The 19,734-nt window shown below is 48.0% G+C and overlaps 2 protein-coding genes across 2 annotated transcripts in view; one reads left to right on the top strand and one right to left on the bottom strand.

Annotated features, from left to right (window-relative positions):
- The window catches only part of Itgae (integrin subunit alpha E), a 50,555-nt gene that overhangs the window by 25,925 nt on the left and 4,896 nt on the right, over positions 1–19,734 (top strand). The window contains exons 18-27 of the mRNA XM_052758607.1: positions 44–172; positions 5,610–5,683; positions 8,601–8,733; positions 10,240–10,338; positions 11,223–11,302; positions 12,055–12,129; positions 13,469–13,532; positions 13,612–13,719; positions 17,884–17,940; positions 18,224–18,319. Of these exons, the coding sequence (XP_052614567.1) occupies positions 44–172; positions 5,610–5,683; positions 8,601–8,733; positions 10,240–10,338; positions 11,223–11,302; positions 12,055–12,129; positions 13,469–13,532; positions 13,612–13,719; positions 17,884–17,940; positions 18,224–18,319 (915 nt within the window). The remainder of the gene's footprint in view (positions 1–43; positions 173–5,609; positions 5,684–8,600; positions 8,734–10,239; positions 10,339–11,222; positions 11,303–12,054; positions 12,130–13,468; positions 13,533–13,611; positions 13,720–17,883; positions 17,941–18,223; positions 18,320–19,734) is intronic.
- On the bottom strand, positions 13,847–17,934 carry Haspin (histone H3 associated protein kinase). The gene has a single exon (XM_052758606.1). It carries the CDS (start codon positions 17,692–17,694, stop codon positions 15,427–15,429), a length of 2,268 nt encoding a protein of 755 aa, XP_052614566.1. The 5' UTR covers positions 17,695–17,934; the 3' UTR covers positions 13,847–15,426.

The raw sequence follows: 19,734 nt of genomic DNA, 5'->3' as shown, positions 1-19,734 counted from the left end.
GACCTTGTCTACCTCTGACCTTGTCTTCCTCTGCCATGCACAGCTTTGTGAGGACGACTGCTTTTCCAACATCACCATCAAGGTCTGCTACAAGCTCCAGACACCTGGAGGAAGGAGGGACCACCCCAACGCCATCCTGGACCACTACAGGGACCCCTCTGCCATCTTCCAGGTGACTCTTCCTACAAGAAGGACCTAATCATCTTGGGGGACATCCCACATTAATACTTGCTCCTCAAACTTCAAATATGGTTAGAGTCGGGAGGGAAGGTCTTCAGACTGTGTCAGTGGGGCAGTGGATCCCCTGAGATGGCTGCTGTTCACTGCTCACCGGTGGGTACCAGGTCTCTAGCTGTGGCCCCGGGCTTGTTCACACAGTGTGCTCCCTACACGCTTGGTGACACACATAGATACACTGTGTACTGGGGCTCTCACTCTGCATGGTATCCGAGGATGGTGTGGTGGGTCCCTTGTGGGCACTAGACTGGAGCTGTCCTGCCCCGAGATGCGGAGAGGAAGTTCTTGGACTTGCTTGCTCAGGCCCTGTTCAGAGCCTTCATACTGAGGTGTCTGGCTCACCAAGCCTGCACCTACCTCTACCTTGGTGCCCATTAGTGCGGCTGAGACAGGCAGGTAGTGTCAACAGAAACTCTTCATGATCAAGGACGATAAAAGGGCTAGGTTTTCTAATCCTGTCACACCTAAGGTGACCTCCTCGCCCTTACCCAGGCTGTGGCTCCAAGGGTCCTCCGCCAATCTCCACTTACAGAGTAAAGAAAAATCCATCAGGGACAAAGAAGTGAATATTAAAAAGTAGTAGTTGGCCGGGCAGTGGTGGCGCAGCCTTTAATCCCAGCACTCGGGAGGCAGGGGCAGGCGGATTTCTGTGAGTTCGAGGCCAGCCTGGTCTACAAAGCGAGTTCCAGGACAGGCACCAAAACTACACAGAGAAACCCTGTCTCGAAAAACAAAAACAAAAACAAAAACAAAAACAAAAAAAGTAGTGGTTGGGGTGGAGTCACGATCCTGGTGGGGAAACCCACAGAGACAGCTGACCTGAGCTTGTGGGAGCTCACAGGCTCTAGACCTAGAGCTAGGGAGTCTTCATGGGATGGCCCAGGCCCTCTGCATGTGGGTGACAGTTGTGTAGCTTGGTCTGTTTGTGGGGCCCCTAGCAGTGGGATCAGGATCTGTCCCTGGTGTGTGAGCTGGCTTTTTGGAACCTATTCCCTATGCCTGGCTCAGCCTTGATGCAGGGGGAGGAGCTTGGTCCTGCCTCAACTTGATATACCATGCTTTCTTGACTCCCATGGAGGCCTTACCCTTTCTGAGGCATGGATGGAGGGGTGCTAGAAAGGAGGTGGGGGAGGGAACTAGAGGAGAGGAGGGAGGGGAAACTGTGATTGGTATGTAAAATAAATTTTAAAAATTTAATAATAATAAAAAAAAATGGAAGTTGGGGTAGGTGTGGTGGCACACTCCTTTAACCCCAGGATTCAGGGAGCACAGACTGAAGGCAGATCTCTGTGAGTTCGAAGCCAGTCAATCTACATAGCAAGTTCTAGGCTACCCAGGGCTACATAGTTAGACCCTGTCCAAAATTAAAAAAAAAAATCCAAAGAATTCTCATTTGAGAATAAGTTACAGATCTGATACCCTCACTGCTATAAGCAGCAAAAATATGTAAAGTAGGATTTTCAGCTGATTATGACAAGCTAATAATACCTGGAAGAAGCCAAGGGCCTTCCAGAGGTCAAGCTGAGGCTCAAGAAGTCTTGGTGATATTGGCTTTTGATTATTAGCTGTTTCCCACTATGAATTTCTCATGTGCTATTGTAGCTTTCCCATCATTTATTGGGCACCATTTCCCCTCTACTAAAGTAATATTTAGATAACCTTCTGTGCTGACGGCTATGTGCAGCCAGAACCTCAGTTCAAGCCTCCCTGTAATTATCGTCATTAACAGCATCTGGCCAGGACCATCCCCAGAGGGATGAAAGTATCTTCAGAGATACCTCTGTACCCTCTAAGAACAAACTTAAGCGTCCAGACTATCAGTTTGAGAAGGCCTGGCAGATGTGCTAATTAAGCTTAACCTTCTCCTTTCCAAAGTCTTATCTCTAGTTTTAGATTAATCCTTAACAATTAACTCAGAACTAAAGGGTTCCAACTCACAGGTACATCTATCTGTGATGGAAGTTCCATACCAAGTTGCCTAGCAACCGAGTACACTGGCCAGAAATGTAGGGAGCAGAGATAGCTTGGAGTGATAAGGGTCAAAGGGATAAAAAGGTAGTTTTATTTTCAGAGAAGGACAAGACAAAGAAGAGAAAAGAGAATGGAAGAACTAGACGGGTAAGAACTGGAGAGGAACAAACTGAGATGGGGAAGAACTAGATTGAAGGGCTAGAAGAGAGTACCAGAGGAACGAGATGAAGATGAGGAAGAGCCAGATGGGGAAGAACAAGATGAGAAAGAAGGAGATGGGAGAGGAGCTAAGATGGGAAGGAATTAGATGGATGAGAACCTGGATGGGGTGGAACTAAGATGAGAGAATTAAGATAGAACTTAGAGGACAGCAGATAAATGTAGAGAGAAATCAGGCAAGGAAGGAGCTAGGCAAGAGAACAGAACCGAAGCTGTGTAGATAGGATTTTATCGCAGAGGAATAAAGCAGACTTAAAGACTTTAAAGAGCTTGTTGTACTTAGATTCTTTTCCCGAAAATAATTTTCACTGTTCATAGTTTCTCTTCTGGGCCCCTGGGAAGTATATTATTAAGGCTGATCCTTATAATAAATATACAAGACTTCACCCCCCATGCTCAGTATATACTTCCCCAAAACAAGACCATTCCCTGCCATAGCACAGTGAATGAAATCAGATTAACACTGAAGGAATATTGCTATCTACTCTACAAGTTTATTCATCTTTTTGTTTGCTTTTTAGCAAAAGGAAAAAAAGTTCTGGGGATGTAGCTCAGCTATGTAGAATGTAGAATGCTTGCCTAGGATACATGGAGCCTTAGGTTCCACTCTTAGCACTCAAAAATAACTAGGCCTGCTGCAGCCCATGACTGTAATCCCAGAATTCAGGAGTTAGAGGCAGAAAGAACAGAAGTTCAAGGTCATCCATGGCTGAACAGTGAGACTCTTTATCAATTAACCAATCAATTGATCAATCAATAATAAGATAAATAAATGTAGGATCCTTCATTGTCATTTATTTTAGTCACTTTTGGTGTTTTTTTGTTTGTTTGTTTGTTTGTTTTTTGGTTTTTCGAGACAGAGTTTTTCTGTGTAGTTTTGGTGCCTGTCCTGGAACTCCCTCTGTAGACCAGGCTGGCCTCGAACTCACAAAGATTGGCCTGGCTCTGCCTCCCGAGTGCTGGGATTAAAAGCATGTGCCATCATTGCCCACTATCTCAGTCACTTCTAATCTAGAATGATTGACTTATGTCTTTCCTTGTTTTTATTTTTGTGTTTATTTATTTATTTTGTTTTTTCAAGACAGGGTTTCTCCTGTGTAGTCCTGGCTGTCCTGGAACTCTGTAGAGCAGGCCAGCCTCAAACTATCTACCTGTCTCTGCCTCTCGAGTGCTAGTATTAAAGGCATGTGCCCCCACAACCTGGCAAGGATTCATGTATTTATGTATTTTATGTATATGAGTGCGCTGTCTCCATGCATGCCAGAAAAGGGAATCAGATCCCATTACAGATGGTTGTGAGCCACCACGTGGGTGCTGGGAATTGAACTCAGGACCTCTGGAAGATCAGCTAGTGTTTTTAACTTCTGAGTCATCTCTCCAGCCTTTATTTTTATTTTACAACTGGGTCTCATATAGTACAGGCTAGCCTTGAACTCCCTATATAACCAAGGATGACCTTGAGCTCCAGATCTTCCTGATTCCTCCTTCCGAGTGCTAGGACTACAGGCCTTCGACACCATACCTAGTTTTTGTTTTCTTGTCTCTAAGGACCCTCAGGGTTTGAAGGATGTAGGGCAGCCATGTTGTAGCCTGTCCCTTGGTTGGGTTATTTCTGGTGTTTCCTCATGGTTAGATCCAGGCTGTGCGTTTTGGCAGGTGCATCACAGAAGTAAAGCTTTATCAGGACATCACATGGGAGGCAACCAGTGTTGACTGGGCTATTCCTGCTCCCATTTCCCTTTGTAAATGAGTATTATAGGGAGAAAACTTGTCTCTTTGTAAGTCGTCCATTATTACTGTGATGGTTAGGGAAAGAGATTTTAAAATATTTATTCCATCAATAAAAGGGATGAGGAAAAAGTAGGTGCTGTGAGTATGCAGCTGTTAGCAGGGGATGCATTGCAGCTGGGAGCTAGGATGGGTTAACCCTGTTGTCTTTCATCAGGGTTGGATGGAGGAGGTAGGAGCACTCACTGTGCAAGCCTGATGACCAGAGTGCAGGTCACAGATTTCCTGGTTGAGGGAGAGAAATGACTGCTGAAAGCTGTCCTCTGACATCTCCAGGGCATTGTGTGGCATGCGTGTGCCCACACTCACATACATGGATTGTATACAACATGCAGTAAAAAGAAATAAAATTTAAATTAAAAAACAAAACAAAGCAAAACAGGACCTGGGGCGTGGACTCTGGGTTTCAATCCAAGCACCAAAACAGACGCAAAGTAGACAGCACAAATTTGTTGATCCAGTTAGACAGAGCTCAGAGCTCCGCACTGTGACTTGCAAACTGCATCTTTCTTTTCTGGCAAGTGCATGGTCTCCTTTCAAGCTCTGGGCTCCCTCTCCAAGCCCAGCCCACTGCTATCCCTGCAGAAAGCTGCTGCAGTGATCTCCAGCTGCTGGGGAGCTATAGGCAGACTCTCAAGCTGGAGAGCTGGCTGTTTCCTTTGCTGAAAAAAAACAAAACAAAACAAAAACTAGACTTGGCTACGTTACAACACTTGTTTTTTTTTTTTTTTCCCCAACTCAAACAGATTTTTCAATCTTGAAGAGAGCTTCTGAACCAAATGTGTCTTTTCTTTGTCTGCTTTTGAGACAAGGTCTTGCTCTGTAGCCCAGGCCTCAAACTCACCATTGCGCCACAGTACCCGCAGTGCTAGGATTACAAGCAGATGTGACTCTCCGATTTACTTGTGACATGCATGCAGAATTACAAGGGAAGACTTATCAAGAAGACCGCCACAGTGGGGGAGGGTGCTGGCAAGGATTCACCTGCAGTGTCTGGTCAGGTCCTGTTCCTGCCCCAGCTGTTTCTGCCTACACTCCCAAGGACTAAGGAAGCTTTCCTTCACAAAGGTTTGCCTTCCCAGATGTTGGAGGCAGAGAGATGCACACGATACAAATCCGACAGCATGCCTATCATTCCACAAAGGTCATCCCACATTTGAGCTTGGCTAAAGGCCTAGATCACAGTGTGCCTGTGTTGTCTGGGAATGCCACACACACAGCTCCCTTGGCCATGTGGGCACAGTCCCAGCTGTCAGCCGTCACTCTCTTCGAGCCGTGCTTCTTCAAGCAGGAGGGCATGATAGGCAGAAGTACCCCAAGGAGAAGGTCGGAGTCCGGGTTGCTGGGAAAGGTAGGGCCCCAGGGCTGACTCTGCTCTCTTTGTCTGCATACAGCTGCCCTACGAGAAGGACTGCAAGAACAAAGTGTTTTGCATTGCCGAGGTCCAGCTGACCACCACCATCTCTCAGTGAGTTGAATCTTGTTATCAGCATCGTTTCTGCAGCTCATGTCCTCCCGAGGATTCACCTGGGCAAGCCTCTTACCCAGATCCACGCACATCCCTTTCCCCTTCCCCTCATGGCCCTCAACAGGATTTGGTATTTGTTATTTCAGCCACCCTGTGAGGGAGGCAAGATAAAGATTTGTCTTCCCATTATACAGATCGGGAAACAGTTGAAGTTGTGGCGTTAGACTCTCAGTGGCCACTTGGTGAACCTGAACCCAGGTCTCTTGACCCCCTGGGCCATGCTATGTTCACAGTGATCCTCGCTCCTAGAACTTCCTCTGGTTCACCTCTTGGCCAAATTCATGAATGAATTCATCGAGTATTTCTGGAGTAGTTTTGCTCTGTTCCAGGGGCTCTAGATGCTGGGAAACACCTCAGTCAATGGTACAGACACAAATCCTTGCCCTCCTGGTGTTTAAAGGGAAAGTGATAGCTGAGTAAACTCCAGACAGATGGGATATGGCACCAAGATAAGTGCAGAGAAGGGTGAGGAGGTTTTAAATACGATGGTCGGGGGTGACAGGAGGAGGTGGGTACCATCCGTGTGGTATCTGAAGGTAGTGCAAATACCTGCTGGAAGCAGCCTGGCAGGCGGAAGGTAGAGCATGGATTCCATGTGAAGGGTGAGAGGGAGGGGAGTAACATGGGAGAGGGGAGAAAAGGCTAAGGGGGGTCCCACGGGACCTTAGAAGGGCCTTGAATGTGAGCTGGGAGGCCAGAGGAGCGAGGTGGGCTCACATTTTAAGAGTCTAGCGCTGGGTGGTGGTGGCGCACGCCTTTAATCCCAGCACTCGGGAGGCAGAGCCAGGCGGATCCCTGTGAGTTCTGTAGACCAGGCCAGCCTGGTCTACAGAGCGAGATCCAGGAAAGGCTACACAGAGAAACCCTGTCTCGAAAAACCAAAAAAAAAAAAAAAAAAAAGAGTCTAGCTCTTGCTAGAGCAGTGATTCTTAACCTTCCTAAGGCTGCAACCCTATGTTCCTCATGTTGTGGTGATCCCCCAACTATAAAATTATTTTCATTGCAACTTCATAACTGTAATTTTGCTACTGTTATGAATTGTAATGTAAATAGCTGTTTTTTCCCCGGATGGTCTCAGGTGACCCTTGTGAAAGGGTCATTTGACCTGCAAAGGGGTCGTGGCCCACAGGTTGAGAACCACTGTTAGACAATGACGCGTGTAGGAAACAGGGAGATAATAATCACTAATCTGACAACGAGGGTGCAGGTAAGAGGGTGGTGGCTGAGACTGGCTGGCGGCAAAGACAGTGGTTATCTTTTGAAGTTAGAGTCTTTGGATTTGCTAACAGTCGAGGTAGGGAGCAAGAAGAAGGCCCATCCCTGGCATCTAGAACTGCATAAACCAATACACTCACCACCAGTCCCGGTCAAATATTTAATAATAAGGTCATTACATTTAAATGCATTTTAAAAAAATGTAATTCCAGGGATAGAGAGATGGTCCAGTGGTTAAGAACCCTGACTGTTCTTTCAGAGGACCCAGATTTAATTCCCAGCAACTACATGGTGGCTCACAACTGTCTGTAACTCCAGTTCCAGGGTCCCTCTTCTGGCCTCCCAGGGCACTGCATGCATGTGGTGCACAGACTTCATGCAGGCAAACCCACCCATATACCTAAAATAAAATGTAATTGGAGTTGGGGATTTAGCTCAGAGGTAGAGCACTTGCCTAGCAAGCGCAAGGCCCTGGGTTCGGTCCTCAGCTCTGGAAGAAAAAATAACAAAAATAAAATAAAATGTAAAACAAAACAGTTCCTTAGTGGCACCTGCCGTAGTATTTCATCACACTGAATATCCACATGTGGCTAATGCATCAATAAGACAGTAGGATGTGCACCATCTTTCCAGCACTGCAGATGTTTTATTGCACCACTTTGAATCCACTGAAAGTTCAGCTCCATGATGGCGTTGCTGGAGCTAAGCTGAGTTTGGTTTGGGACATATGGCAGTCTTAAAAATGCCCTCAGTGGCTACCATGTGTGTCAAGTTGCTGATGACCAGTTGTCTGGAGTTGTCAAGGCAGAGTCCCTGTCCTTGAGTGGATCTTTGTAAGACTTCCATTTTAGATGTGCATGATTATGTGGAGCCAGCACTAAGGAATTCATTCAAGACACAGCTGCTCTCAACAGGGACTAAATTACAACCAAGATCTGCCTCCCAGCCAGTTCCTTTCCAAATGTAGTGTGCTCAGCTTGCCCTGTATCGCCCCCTAGCGGCCATCGCCAGCAAGCTGCTGCTGAGAGACTCCACTGTTGCAGTGGGTTTTGACTTCTCTGCAGATGTGGATCCCCTACAAAATCAAATGAGAACTAGACTCGACTACCTGGACAAAGTGAGACTCTGTCTCAAAAGACAAACGTAGACAGGCACTGTGGCTCACATCTAATCCCAGCACTGGGAGGCTGAGGCAGGAGGATGGCAAGGCCAGCTGGGATACACAGTGAGTGACAGACCAACCAGCCTGAGCAACAAATTGAAACTGTTTACTAGCCAACTGCCTAAACTGAGCTAGGGGTATAGCTCAGTGGTGAAGGCTAGTCTTTCGGCTTCGGTTTCCTCTTCTGCAAAATACAAAGTAACTATACTACTTTCTAGGGTAATTCTGAGGATCAAGTGAGCTCACCCGGCATGGCATTTGGTACATGGTAACCACTAAGTGGTTATAATCTCACTAACTGCTCAGTGACTAAGCTGTTAAGGTGGACATGCAGCCAGGGGTTCAGCTCTACTAAAAGGAAGAAAATCTGGGCCTTTTTACAGTTTATCTTGGGTGATAGTTAAGAATGTGCTTTTCTGTAGTGCATGAAGTTTTACAGATTAAATGCACTGCCAATGCTCTCCCCGCCCCCCTTTGCAGGCAGGAGCTGGTGGTGGGGGTCACAAAGGAGCTGACCATGAACATCAGCCTGACTAACTCCGGGGAAGATTCCTACATGACAATCATGGCTCTGAATTATCCCAGAAACTTACAGTTTAAGAGGATACAGAAGGTACCCGGGACACGGCGGCTTGGGAAACACACTGCCATGCCTTTCCCTCATTGCCCACCTGCTTCTCTGCCATCGCCACCAGCCTCCTTCTGCTCCATCCAGTACAGGAATGGCAATTAGACAAATCCTCTACAATTCTGGGCCCTAGAAACCTTCAGTGGTAGTACATAATCACCCCTCCTTGCATACAGTCTTCCTTACCCGGAATTGTGAGAGATGTATTCTAACACCTAAGGAATTGAGGAAGTGAAAATTCTACCCAACTGTTCCCCAGTCACAAAGCCAGCTGCAAAGATGGGCTTGCTAGCAGGTGGATGCCAAGTGTCACAACACTGAGATGTTCTGTTCTCTTAATTCAAAGATGGTCAGAAACTCTGAGGCTTGAAGTTCTTTCGGGAAGTAGGAAACCACCGCGCTCTTGTCTGGGGAATCTAAGTCCCTCTGACAGAGAGAAGTAGATTCAGTGTCCATCTAAGGGACAGGGCTGCAGATGCAGTGTTTCTGGACACACCTTTCCTCATGGAGTGTATGTTAACCCAGTGGGGATCGTGCCACCCCTGGCATCACCTGACCCTTTACTCTGCCCTGCTGTGAGGGTCTCTGAACTGCTTCATCTGCCTTTTTCCTTAACCCCACCCACCCCCAACCCTCGACAACTCTGCCTTTTCCTTTGCTGAGTGAAGACACCCCACAAGACAGTCCTCATTGTAGTGAGTCAATAAAACTTGACTCTGTTGGCACTATAGGTTTGCTGAGAGGGTGTGTGTGTGTGTGTGTGTGTGTGTGTGTGTGTGTGTGTGTGTGTGTGTGTGTACCTACTGGGGCTAAGTTAGCATCTCCTGTGAAAAGTTGAAATTATCTTCTGCCTATCTAGAATGGAAAGGGTGATGGTGTGACTAGCAATGATGGGCCATCTGAGGGAGAGTAGCTCTCTGTGTTTGGTGATGCAGATGGGGAGCCCTGGTAAGAAGGCCGCATTGCAGTCAGTGATTGAGTGCGCACAAGCTTTCCCTCCACCTCATTGTGACACTTTGCATTGGTCCACAGCCCAGTTCCAGTGTCTTCCTCTCTGTAAGACTTTATACAGCCCTGTCAGCGGGAACCAGAGTCTGCTGCTCCTGTGCTTCCCTCACAGAACACTACCCTTAGGCTTTGGGTTCAAACTCAACCCCCAGCCGTGAGTAAGGCAAGGGCCAAGTCTGACACGTAGACAGATCCACGAATGGTTGCTGAGTTGCTGTGAGGAAACTGCTCCTTTTCCTCCTCGAGCATCTTTTGGGGCTGGAGAGATGGCTCAGTTAAGAGCACCTGCTGTTCTTCCAGAGAACCTGGGTTTGAGTCCCAGCAGCTACATGGCAGCTCACAACCATCTATAACTCCAGTTCCAGGGGAATCTGACGCCCCCTTCTGACCTCCGACCAGGCATTCACATGTAGGCAAAACACTCCTACCCATAAAATAAATAAAAATCAAAACCCAAACAAACACCTCCTTCTGTTTTAACAGCCAGTATCTCCAGACATTCAGTGTGATGACCCGAAGCCAGCGGCTTCTGCCCTGGTCGTGAACTGCAAGATTGGCCACCCCATACTCAAGAGATCATCTGTGAGTCTGTTGGGATTAGATGGCTCTCCTCGCCCCCCTGGAGCTCGCAGCCTCACCTGCATCTTTCACCTGTGGTCCCCGTGCTTCCCTTTGCTCTGGTCACCATGTAGCAGTGTTCAGAACTGCTAAGCCTGCCCTGAAATGGGGAACAGTGGGGGTGTAGGGAATAGTTCCTGATGGCCAGTGCTGGCTCTCCGAGGAAAGCAGAGGGAAGTGGGGGTAGTATGGAAGGAATATCAGTCCAAATTATCTTCGTACCGTGCAGCAGCCCTGCTGTACTTCCCCTTACTCGTAGAAGGAGAGTAACGCCGTCTGTTTGGCTCACTCGGTATTTGCCTAGCGAAGCTTATATGAAATAGTGGCTGTGCTACAAAAAACAACAAAAAAACCATGAGAAATGTAAACTGGGTTAACTAGTGCTGCTTAGCCAGGGTTTTGGTCATTGTTCTATTGCCGTGAAGAGATCAGGTGACCAAGGCAACTCTTAGAAAAGAAAGCATTTAATTGGGAGCTTGCTTACCGTTTCAGAGGGTTAGTTCATTTTCATCAAGGCAGGAAGCAGACAGGTATGGTGCTGGAGAAGTAGCTGAGAGCTACCTCCTGATCCACAAGCAGACTGGCCTGGCGTGGGCGTTTGAAAACTCAACACACCCCACCCTCCATCCCTGACCAGGGACATACTTTCTCCAACAAAGACACCTTCTAATCCTTCCCATCCTGTCAGAGTTCCACTCTCTGCCGTTCAAATATTTGAGCATATGGGGGCCATTCTTATTCAAACCACCACAGCCAGTTTGAAACAGTCTGGGCTGTGACTAGTGAGCAGTTTTCAAGTGACTAGTTCCCCCACTCACTTGTTTTTTTAATTTCCTCCTTCAAAACAGGTAAATGTCTCAGTAATTTGGCAGCTAGAGGAGAGTACCTTTCCAAACAGGACAGCAGACATCACTGTGACCATCTCTAAGTAAGTAGTGACTGTGTTAGCAGACTTAGGATCTGGCCTTGGGGGGAAGTCTTGTCATGTTCAGGCCGAGTGCTCTGGCTCTCTCAGGGTTCTGGGAGAAAGGGGGTACCTCACTGAGCCCACGGAAGTTTCCTCTCATCAAAGATACTTAAGATATTTGCATTCACACAAAGGAACACTAGGGTATATTCTGGTGGAACCGGAGTCCTAGTTCTGACCTTCTCAACTCTGATAGAACTCTATCATGTTCTATCATGTTCAAAGGTAGGACAGGGTATGGTGCTAGGAAGGGGTCAAACAAGGTCAATCCTACTCCTGAGGCAATGTCTGAAATTTTTTTTTTTTTTTTTTTTTTGAGACAAGATTTCTCTGTGTAGCCCTGGCTGTCCTGGTACTTGCTCTGTAGACCAGGCTGTCCTCGAACTCAGAAATCTGCCTGCCTCTGCCTCCCGAGTGCTGGGATCAAAGGCGTGCGCCGCCATGCTCAGCATTCTAGAACTAATTTTGATTGCCATGAGTTAGGAGGTGATACTGTCTTCTATTGACAGATGCCAATAACCGTTATTCAGTGTGCAAGACAAGTCCATAACAGGGAATTCTTTGACCCAAAATGTCAAGTATGGAAGCTGAGAAATCCTACTAAAATCAACATTTCTCTAAGTGTGGCCTGCTAAGAGATTCATCTTTGAGATGTTTCTCAGGAAGTCAAGGTAACAAGCAGTTGTGTGGTCAATTAACACTTTTGTTCCCAGTTCCCATGAGAAGTCTTTGGCCAGAGAGACCCACAGCCTTCAGTTCAGGCATGCCTTCACTGCAGTTCTTCCCAGGTAAGGACCCCCAAGGGGTCTGTGTGATGGTCATGCACTCAGGACCGCTTTGGGGACTCTCTCTTGTGGACACAAGTGCCTATCAGGGTGGGTGTGGGCATTGCCCTTCTCTGAGAGGAGGCTGCTTAGTGCCCAGCCTCTCTAGGATACTGTCAGTCGCAAAGGGTAGCCTCCCACACACAAAAAGGGCAGGCTCACTGACTTGTCCAAAATGATTCCCCGCTCAACCTAGACTACAGGATTTCTGGTGGTTAGATAAAAGCTAGCATTCCTCAGGACTTGTGAAACTGGTTCTCATCTGCCAAAAGGAGTCATTTCCCTTACCTCTGGCAAAGGGATATCTGGCTCTCCAATTAACAAACACCTGTGGTGCCTGTCAGCCTATCAAGTCCGTGCTAGAGACAGCCTTGGCAGTTTGGAATGAACTTTTACTTTTCCACCCATGGAGCGGCGGCGGCAGTTTCGGTTTCCTTACTGCACTACTTGCATACATAATGTTGGGTTTTTGAAACACCATAGTGGTCATCAAAAGCACAGTGCCAACTGGTCCTGCTACAAAAGGATGATGCTAGGGAAAGGGGGTGACTGTGGGGCTGGAGAAGGGCTGGGGAGATGGCTCGGTGAGTCAAGTTCTCGCTGGGCAAGCATCAGGACCTGAGTTCAGATTCTCAGCACCCATGTAAAAGTCAGTGATGGGACGCTCATCTGGAATGTCAGTGCTGGGGTGGGTGGGGTGGGAGAGGCAGATCCTTCCAGCTTGCCAGCCGGCCAGTCTAGCTGAAACAGCAAGCTCCCAGGTTCCGTGAGACTGTCAAAAGCTCAAGTGGAGAGTACAGGGGACTTGGTGTTGACCTCTGGCCTGCACATGTGCACCCACAGGCAAGTGCACTGTCACACTCGTACTCACACACATACAAGTTAGAGAGAAGAAGGGAGGCCACTCGAGCAGAGTCCAGCTATAGAGCTTGCAAATATTGTTTTGTCCCAACTGCCTTACACGGACTAAACATTTTGACTTTCAGTTTTGAGTCCTCTTTTTTTTTTTTTTTTTTTAAGATTTATTTATTTATTTATTGTGTATACAATGTTCTGCCTGCATGTACGCCTGCAGGCCAGAACAGGGCTCCAGATCACATTATGGATGGTTGTGAGCCACCATGTGGTTGCTGGGAATTGAACACAGGACCTCTGGAAGAGCAGCCAGTGCTCTTAGCCACTGAGCCATCTCTCCAGCCCCAGTTTGCTATCTGTCTTAGTGTATCCAGTTGGAAACACGCAAGTTCACCCAGAACCAGGAAGGAGCCTCGAGTCCTCACGCATGTCCTTCCTCTCATTGCAGACCGTCAGTGATGTACATGAACACAAGCCAGAGCCCTTCTGACCACAAAGACTTCCTCTTCAATGTAAGTACATAGTGATTACCGTCAATCTAAGGCTGCTAACGCCACTAAGTTTTGACTTGCTGCTCATTTGATTTGGCAGGTGCATGGAGAAAATCTCTTTGGAGTTGTATTCCAGCTGCAAATTTGTGTCCCCATCAGATTACAAACTTTCCAGATTGTAAGAGTGAAGAATCTGACAAAGACTCAGGTATTTAAATGGGTTCCTTTTTTTTTTTTTTTTGCCTCCGAGACACGGTTTCTCTGTGTAGTCCTGGCTGTCTTAGAACTCACTCTGTAGACCAGGCTGGCCTCAAACTCACAGAGATCTGCTTGCCTCTGCCTCCTAGGTGTGAGATTAAAGGTGTGTGCCACCACTGCCTAGCTTTTGTTTTGTTTTGTTAGGATTCTTTTTTTTTTTCCCCCAGACAGGGTTTCTCCGTCTAGTTTTGGTGCCTGTCCTACATCTCGCTTTGTAGCTTTGTAGACCAGGCTGGCCTCGAACTCAGATCCGCCGGGCTCTGCCTCCCGAGTGCCGGGATTAAAGGCGTATGCCACCACCGCCCACATTTGTAGGATTCTTTATCATGATCACATGTCTCTCCAGAGACTACAGATTCTCAAAGGTGTAAAAACTAGAGCTTTAGCCAGGCCTGGTGGCACAGGCTTGTAATTGCAGCTGTCTGTGAGGATGAGGCAGGGAATTTCATAAGTTTAAGCCAGCTTGGCAATGGAACAAGTTCAAGACTAGCCTGAACAACTTAGTGAAATCATGTCACAAAATAAAGAGGGCTGGGGATGCAGCTCAGTGCAAAGCTGCCTGCTATCCTGCACCAGGCCCTGGATTCAAACCTCAGGGCTACAAAAAGTAAAACAGGGCTGGGGGATAACTCAGTAAAGCGTTTGCCTTGCAAGCACAGAGTCTGATCCCCAGAACCCATGCAAAAATGCTGGGTGTGGTGGTATATGCTTGTAATCTCCCTGCTAGGAAAGTGGAGGATCCCTGAGGCTCACTAACCCACAAACCTAGCTTAATCGGTGAACTCCAGGCCCATGAATGACTGTCACAAAGGTGGACGGCATTTCTGATGACACCTGAAGTTGTCCTCTGACTTCTATTTGTCCCTCTGCCTCTCAACCTGTAGCTGCACACAAACCAATGTACATTTAAAACTTTAAAACCAAAACAAACCCAAACAAACCAACACAAGTTTTGGGAGTAAACAACAAGACAACTTAATTATGGGAAAATATTAGGAGTAAGTCTGAAGGAAAATTAATCATTAAGATCTTAAAGCAATCTGTTTCCCCCTTTTATTTGATAAAAATAAGCAAAAAATTCAAACATCAGAGCCATAGAGACATTTATTTCCCTTTTGAAAATCCATAAATTCTGCTTCTGCTTCTGTGTGATTGGTGAATGAATTTGATAAACATTTCCCACACTTCCCCTATGCTGGTCTATACCCCTCCATCTTGGTTTTGACCCTCTAGTCTCTCTCTTTCTCTATCTCTCTCTTTTTTTTTTGGCTCTGTTCTGCTACTCCTTTTTGCATCCAGTAACTAACTCATCTGAGGTCTGGTTCCTGTCCCAGCCTTGACAACAGCATCAGGAGCAGGAAGGACCACAGCTGAGGCCTGGGCTTTCTGACTTCTTTTTGCTCATCCTACATAAGGTATCAAGGCTCAAAACTTGTCCTCTATGTAGTTTATTTTTAAGAACACTTGTTAAAAAAGCAAGTTTAATCATGTCGACAAACATTTTGGTTACCTTTTAAAAACAAGATTCTCTTTTAAAAAGCTGGGCATTTACCTCCATCCTGCTCTAGTGGCAGAGATTAAAAACAGTCCCAGAGGTGTTGAAGGTGTTCTCAATGAGGCTTTGGAAGTGCTCTCAACGTGAGCACTAAGAACCGGCTTACTTAAACAGACTGTGTTGGCAGAGCAGGTCAGTGGCAGAGCTGAAGCTTAGTACAGTTCTGTGGAAATGCTGCAGGCCTTTCTTTATTTGCTTCATGGCTGTGGTCTGACATTTAGTCTTAAAGCTCATATGATTCAGAATCTTGTCTGTGAGGTAATGTAGCCACAGCACATTATTGTAAGGGTGATACTCACCCCAGCAGTTTCTGTTCTCCTTCCTCATGAGCCTGTAGATCTCGAACTGGTAGTCACCTTCACCTGTAAATAGTTCCTCTTCAGTGGAAATATCACAGAAAACCACAATCCCATCCCGCTCCAAGCGGGACAGGGTGTAGTCGATGATGTTGACTTGTAGTCCGTGGGTGGGAATGGTGCTTGTCTTCCCATTGAGGGTGTAGTGGAGCTCTTTGAGGTTGGTTTTCTTTAAGAGCACATTCCCCCAGTGTAAGTCACGGTGCTCAAAGCGCAGCGATGCTTCTGCCACGGCGAGGGATGCGGTGATCTGGTGCAGAATGCTCTTTGCTGCAGCCACGGAGGACAGCTTTGTTTTCATTCGCTCTAAATCAGTCCCACCGAACTCGAATTCCAGTATAATAAAGAGCTGGTCTTCCTGGAAAAAGTCAGGCCGGTCATTTGCAGATTTTTTGGTTGAGTTATAATGATCCCAGGCTTTGAGCAGCAAGGGAGGGTAAGGCCCCTGAACACAGTGTACTGAGTTCAGCCCAATAAAGCCTTCTGTGCGGTTGTACACCTCACCAGACAAGAGGCTCAGCTCTTTGGAGATGATGATCTCTGGTAGGATCTCCTCAAACGTTTTTTGATGAGACCCATTGACTAAATCTGGTCCTTCAATAGCAATGATTTTTAGGGCTACAGGTGTTTGATCAGTAATTGTTTGAAACACTTCCCCAAACACCCCTTCCCCAATCTTCTCACAGTGTTCCAATTTTTCTGTGGAAAGGCAATCATTAAAGGGGATAGGTCCTTCCTGATTACACTCCCCATAAACCTTTTCAGCATAAGATGGCTTTCTGTCTGAGATCTCCAGGGCCTCTAAGGGGCTTAGCAAATACATAGAAGAGGAGTGACAGGAAGAAACAGTACCGCTTGCTCTGTTCATGATAAGAGAGGTTGAATATTCAGACAGGAGGGACCTAGAGGGAGAACTGGCAGTATATTTGCAGCATACCTCTGACACATTAGTTATAATTTTCTTCTTGTGGAAACTGAAGGAGGCTCTGGTTTTGGTCCAAGAACAGGCCTCATGGATATGATTCAAGTCCGGGGAGGGGACTGAATCTTCTCTTTTCTTCTTAGATCGGTGGTAGCGCAGGGCAGACGTTCCCGTTGCTTCTTGCTGTTTCCTCTTCCGGAGTGGTCCATTTCTCTTAGGCCTGCTGACTTGCTCTGGTACACGAAGGTCTTTGCAAGAACTGGCCTTTCCACCGTCCACCTGGTCGGCTCCTTGAGACACAACCTTTTGGCTTGTGGCCCTTCTCTTTCCCATGCTTGCCAGACCCGGGCCCGTTAGGCTGTTTCCCACCTGCTCTCCTCCTCTACACGATTCCTTCACATTCTCCCCATCGGTCCCAAACTCGTAATCTTCTGTGGTCCCTGAGTCCACAAGGCTAAAGAGAGATGACCTGAAGCCGGCTCCGGCTTGGCGACCCATCCCGGTGAACCCACCTTCATCTGTTGCTGCTTCCTGGGGGCAGGGCAGAGATGCTTCGTCCAGGGAGGCTGCCGGGAAGTGGCAGTCGTTGGGGACTGCAGAGGCTGTATCCGAGTCGGGGGCTCCGGGGGAGGTCGGAGAGCTGAACAGGGAGGCACTGGTGCCTAGGTCGTTGCTGTCCCTGGACTGGCTGCACACGCCGAGGTCCGGGCTTAGGCAGCCCAGGTTGCAGCTGGGGAACTGTGGCGGTCGCGGCCGGCCGCACGGGGTGCTGCACTTCTGCGGGGGCCGAGGCCGCAGCCTCTGGGTGGCTGTCAGGGTGCACTGGCGGGAGACGCGGCCCCGAGGTCGCCGGCGCCGTGGGCCTACTGGGCTGCCAAGGAAGTCGGGGTCATCAGGGTCGTCCGGGTCGTCGGAAGAGACAGACGGCGACTGGTCATTGCCGCTGAAGCTGCTGCTGAAGGCGCGCTTCGGATCCGGCGGCTGGAACCATGGCACGGCCGGCCGGCAAGGCTGCCGCTGCGACCTCCGGACGCCCCTCGCCGCGTACGTTCGGAAGAGCCGGGTCCCGGGCTGCGGGTGGGACGCGGCCATGGCGGGTGCCCGCCGATCGGTTCAAACCGAAACACCGCGAGACTTCCGCGAGCGCGCCCGCCGGCCGCTGGGTCCTAGCGCCGGCCCTCGGCGGCGCAGCACGCCGGACCTCCCAGAAGCCGCCAGGGGGCAGGTGCCTAGCGCGGACTTGGAGCGCTCAGGGCGGCTCAGGAAGGGATCTCGTTTCAGGCCCACACTGAGTGCACGCAGAGTCAAGAGCGCGCTTGTGGAAGCGATCCTGTTCAGGTGAGTGAGGTCGGCCTGGAGAGCTCGAGAAAGGGATGTGGGGAGCCCCTTAACAGGGTGACCGCAGAGGTCAGGTCGCAGCTTCTGCAAAGTTCTTTCTGAGACTCTCAGCCTCTCTGGTCCCCTTTGCCATGGTGATCGACACTTGGCTTGGGCGAAGGGGATTGCTCAAACCGCTCACAACTTCTGCTCTGGGACCTTAGATGCTTTATCCTAGATATTTAGATTTTCAGCCCTAATGCGCTAGAAGGGAGTAAGCAAACTCACTTTTTTGCTTTTGCAGTATGTAGAAGAATGGCATTCAGTGATCTGTACTATCACATCTAATAAAGAAAATGTAACTGTAGCTGCAGAGATCTCCGTGGGCCACACCAAGCAGGTACTCTAGACTGCAATGATGCAGATTTGGTCGTCCAACTCTAGGGTCTCTCCTCGAGAAAGAATAATAGCATCTGGAATGTGCCATTCAGAATAGATCGCTTGATTGACTTGCTGTCCCAACCTGCTCTTAGCAAGTACTTAATAGGTATCTTAATCCTGTTCCTCACTAAGATGTGGGAATTACCCGTGATTCCTCTTTTTTTTTTTTTTTTAGGTTTTTCGAGACAGGGTTTCTCTGTGCAGCTTTGCACCTTTCCTGGATCTCGCTCTCTAGACCAGGCTGGCCTCGAACTCACAAAGATCCGCCTGCCTCTGCCTCCCAAGTGCTGGGATTAAAGGCGTGCGCCACCACCGCCCGGCCCGTGATTCCTCTTTGCTACTCCCCACGTGGATCCTAGCAGCAAACCCTGCTATCCTACCTTCAGAATATATTTTAAATCTTGTCTCTCTGCCTCTACTGATGTGGTTGTAATTCAGGTCACCCTCTCTGTTGGGCCTGTTGCATAACCTTGAGCACACTCTCTTTGTCTTGGCTTTTCCCCTAACCTATACAAATAATTCTTTTTTTTTTTTTTTAAAGATTTATTTATTTATTATGTATAGTGTTCTGTCTGCACATACCCCTGAAGGCCAGAAGAGGGCACCAGATCTCATTACAGATGGCTGTAAGCAACCATGTGGTTGCTGGAAATTGAACCCAGGACCTTCGGAAGAGCAAGCAGTGCTCTTCACCTCTGAGCCATCTCTCCAGCCCCACAAATAATTCTTAAAGAGCTGGAGCGATAGATCAGCAGTTCAGAGCGTGTACTGTTCTTGCAGAAGATGTGGTTCGGTTCCTAGCACCCAAATTGGGCAACTCACAACAACCTGTAACTCCAGCTGTGGGGGGATCTGATGCCCTCTCCTCATCTCCATGGACACCTGCACTCACACACACACACATGCCCATATATGCACGTGAATTTTAAAAATGAAATAATTCTTCAGTTAGTATTAGACTGTGCTATCTTCCTTTAAAAACAAAAATCAGAAACTCCAAACAAACAGAAACAGTGCACTTTGGAGTTGGATACACTTAGGTTAAAATCCATACTGCTGCCGGGCGGTGGTGGTGCACGCCTTTAATCCCAGCACTCGGGAGGCAGAGGCAGGCGGATCTTTGTGAGTTCAAGGCCAGTCTGGTCTACAGGGCGAGATCCAGGACAGGCACCAAAACTAAACAGAGAAACCTTGTCTCGAAAACAACAAAAAAACAAAACAAAACAAAACAAAAAAACCAAAAAGAAGTTGGGAAATGACTACAGACTTGTTGCTTGGATAGCTGTGTGGCTGCTGGGACCGTTTACAGAGGCTAAAGGAACACTGGAGAAGGGATTGTATTTGAAGGGAAAGATGGTCGAAACTCTCCAGAAA

The sequence above is a fragment of the Peromyscus californicus genome, unplaced genomic scaffold (genome assembly GCF_007827085.1).
Source record: "Peromyscus californicus insignis strain IS unplaced genomic scaffold, ASM782708v3 Scaffold_3__1_contigs__length_106647218, whole genome shotgun sequence".
Classification (NCBI taxonomy): Eukaryota; Metazoa; Chordata; class Mammalia; order Rodentia; family Cricetidae; genus Peromyscus; species Peromyscus californicus.
Note: the sequence above shows the minus strand (reverse complement) of the source record. Positions and strands in the feature narration are given on the sequence as shown.

What these genes read in the sequence shown, in the direction of transcription:
- Haspin (XM_052758606.1), bottom strand. Translation starts at nt 17,694, where the DNA reads ATGGCCGCGTCCCACCCGCAGCCCGGGACCCGGCTCTTCCGAACGTAC.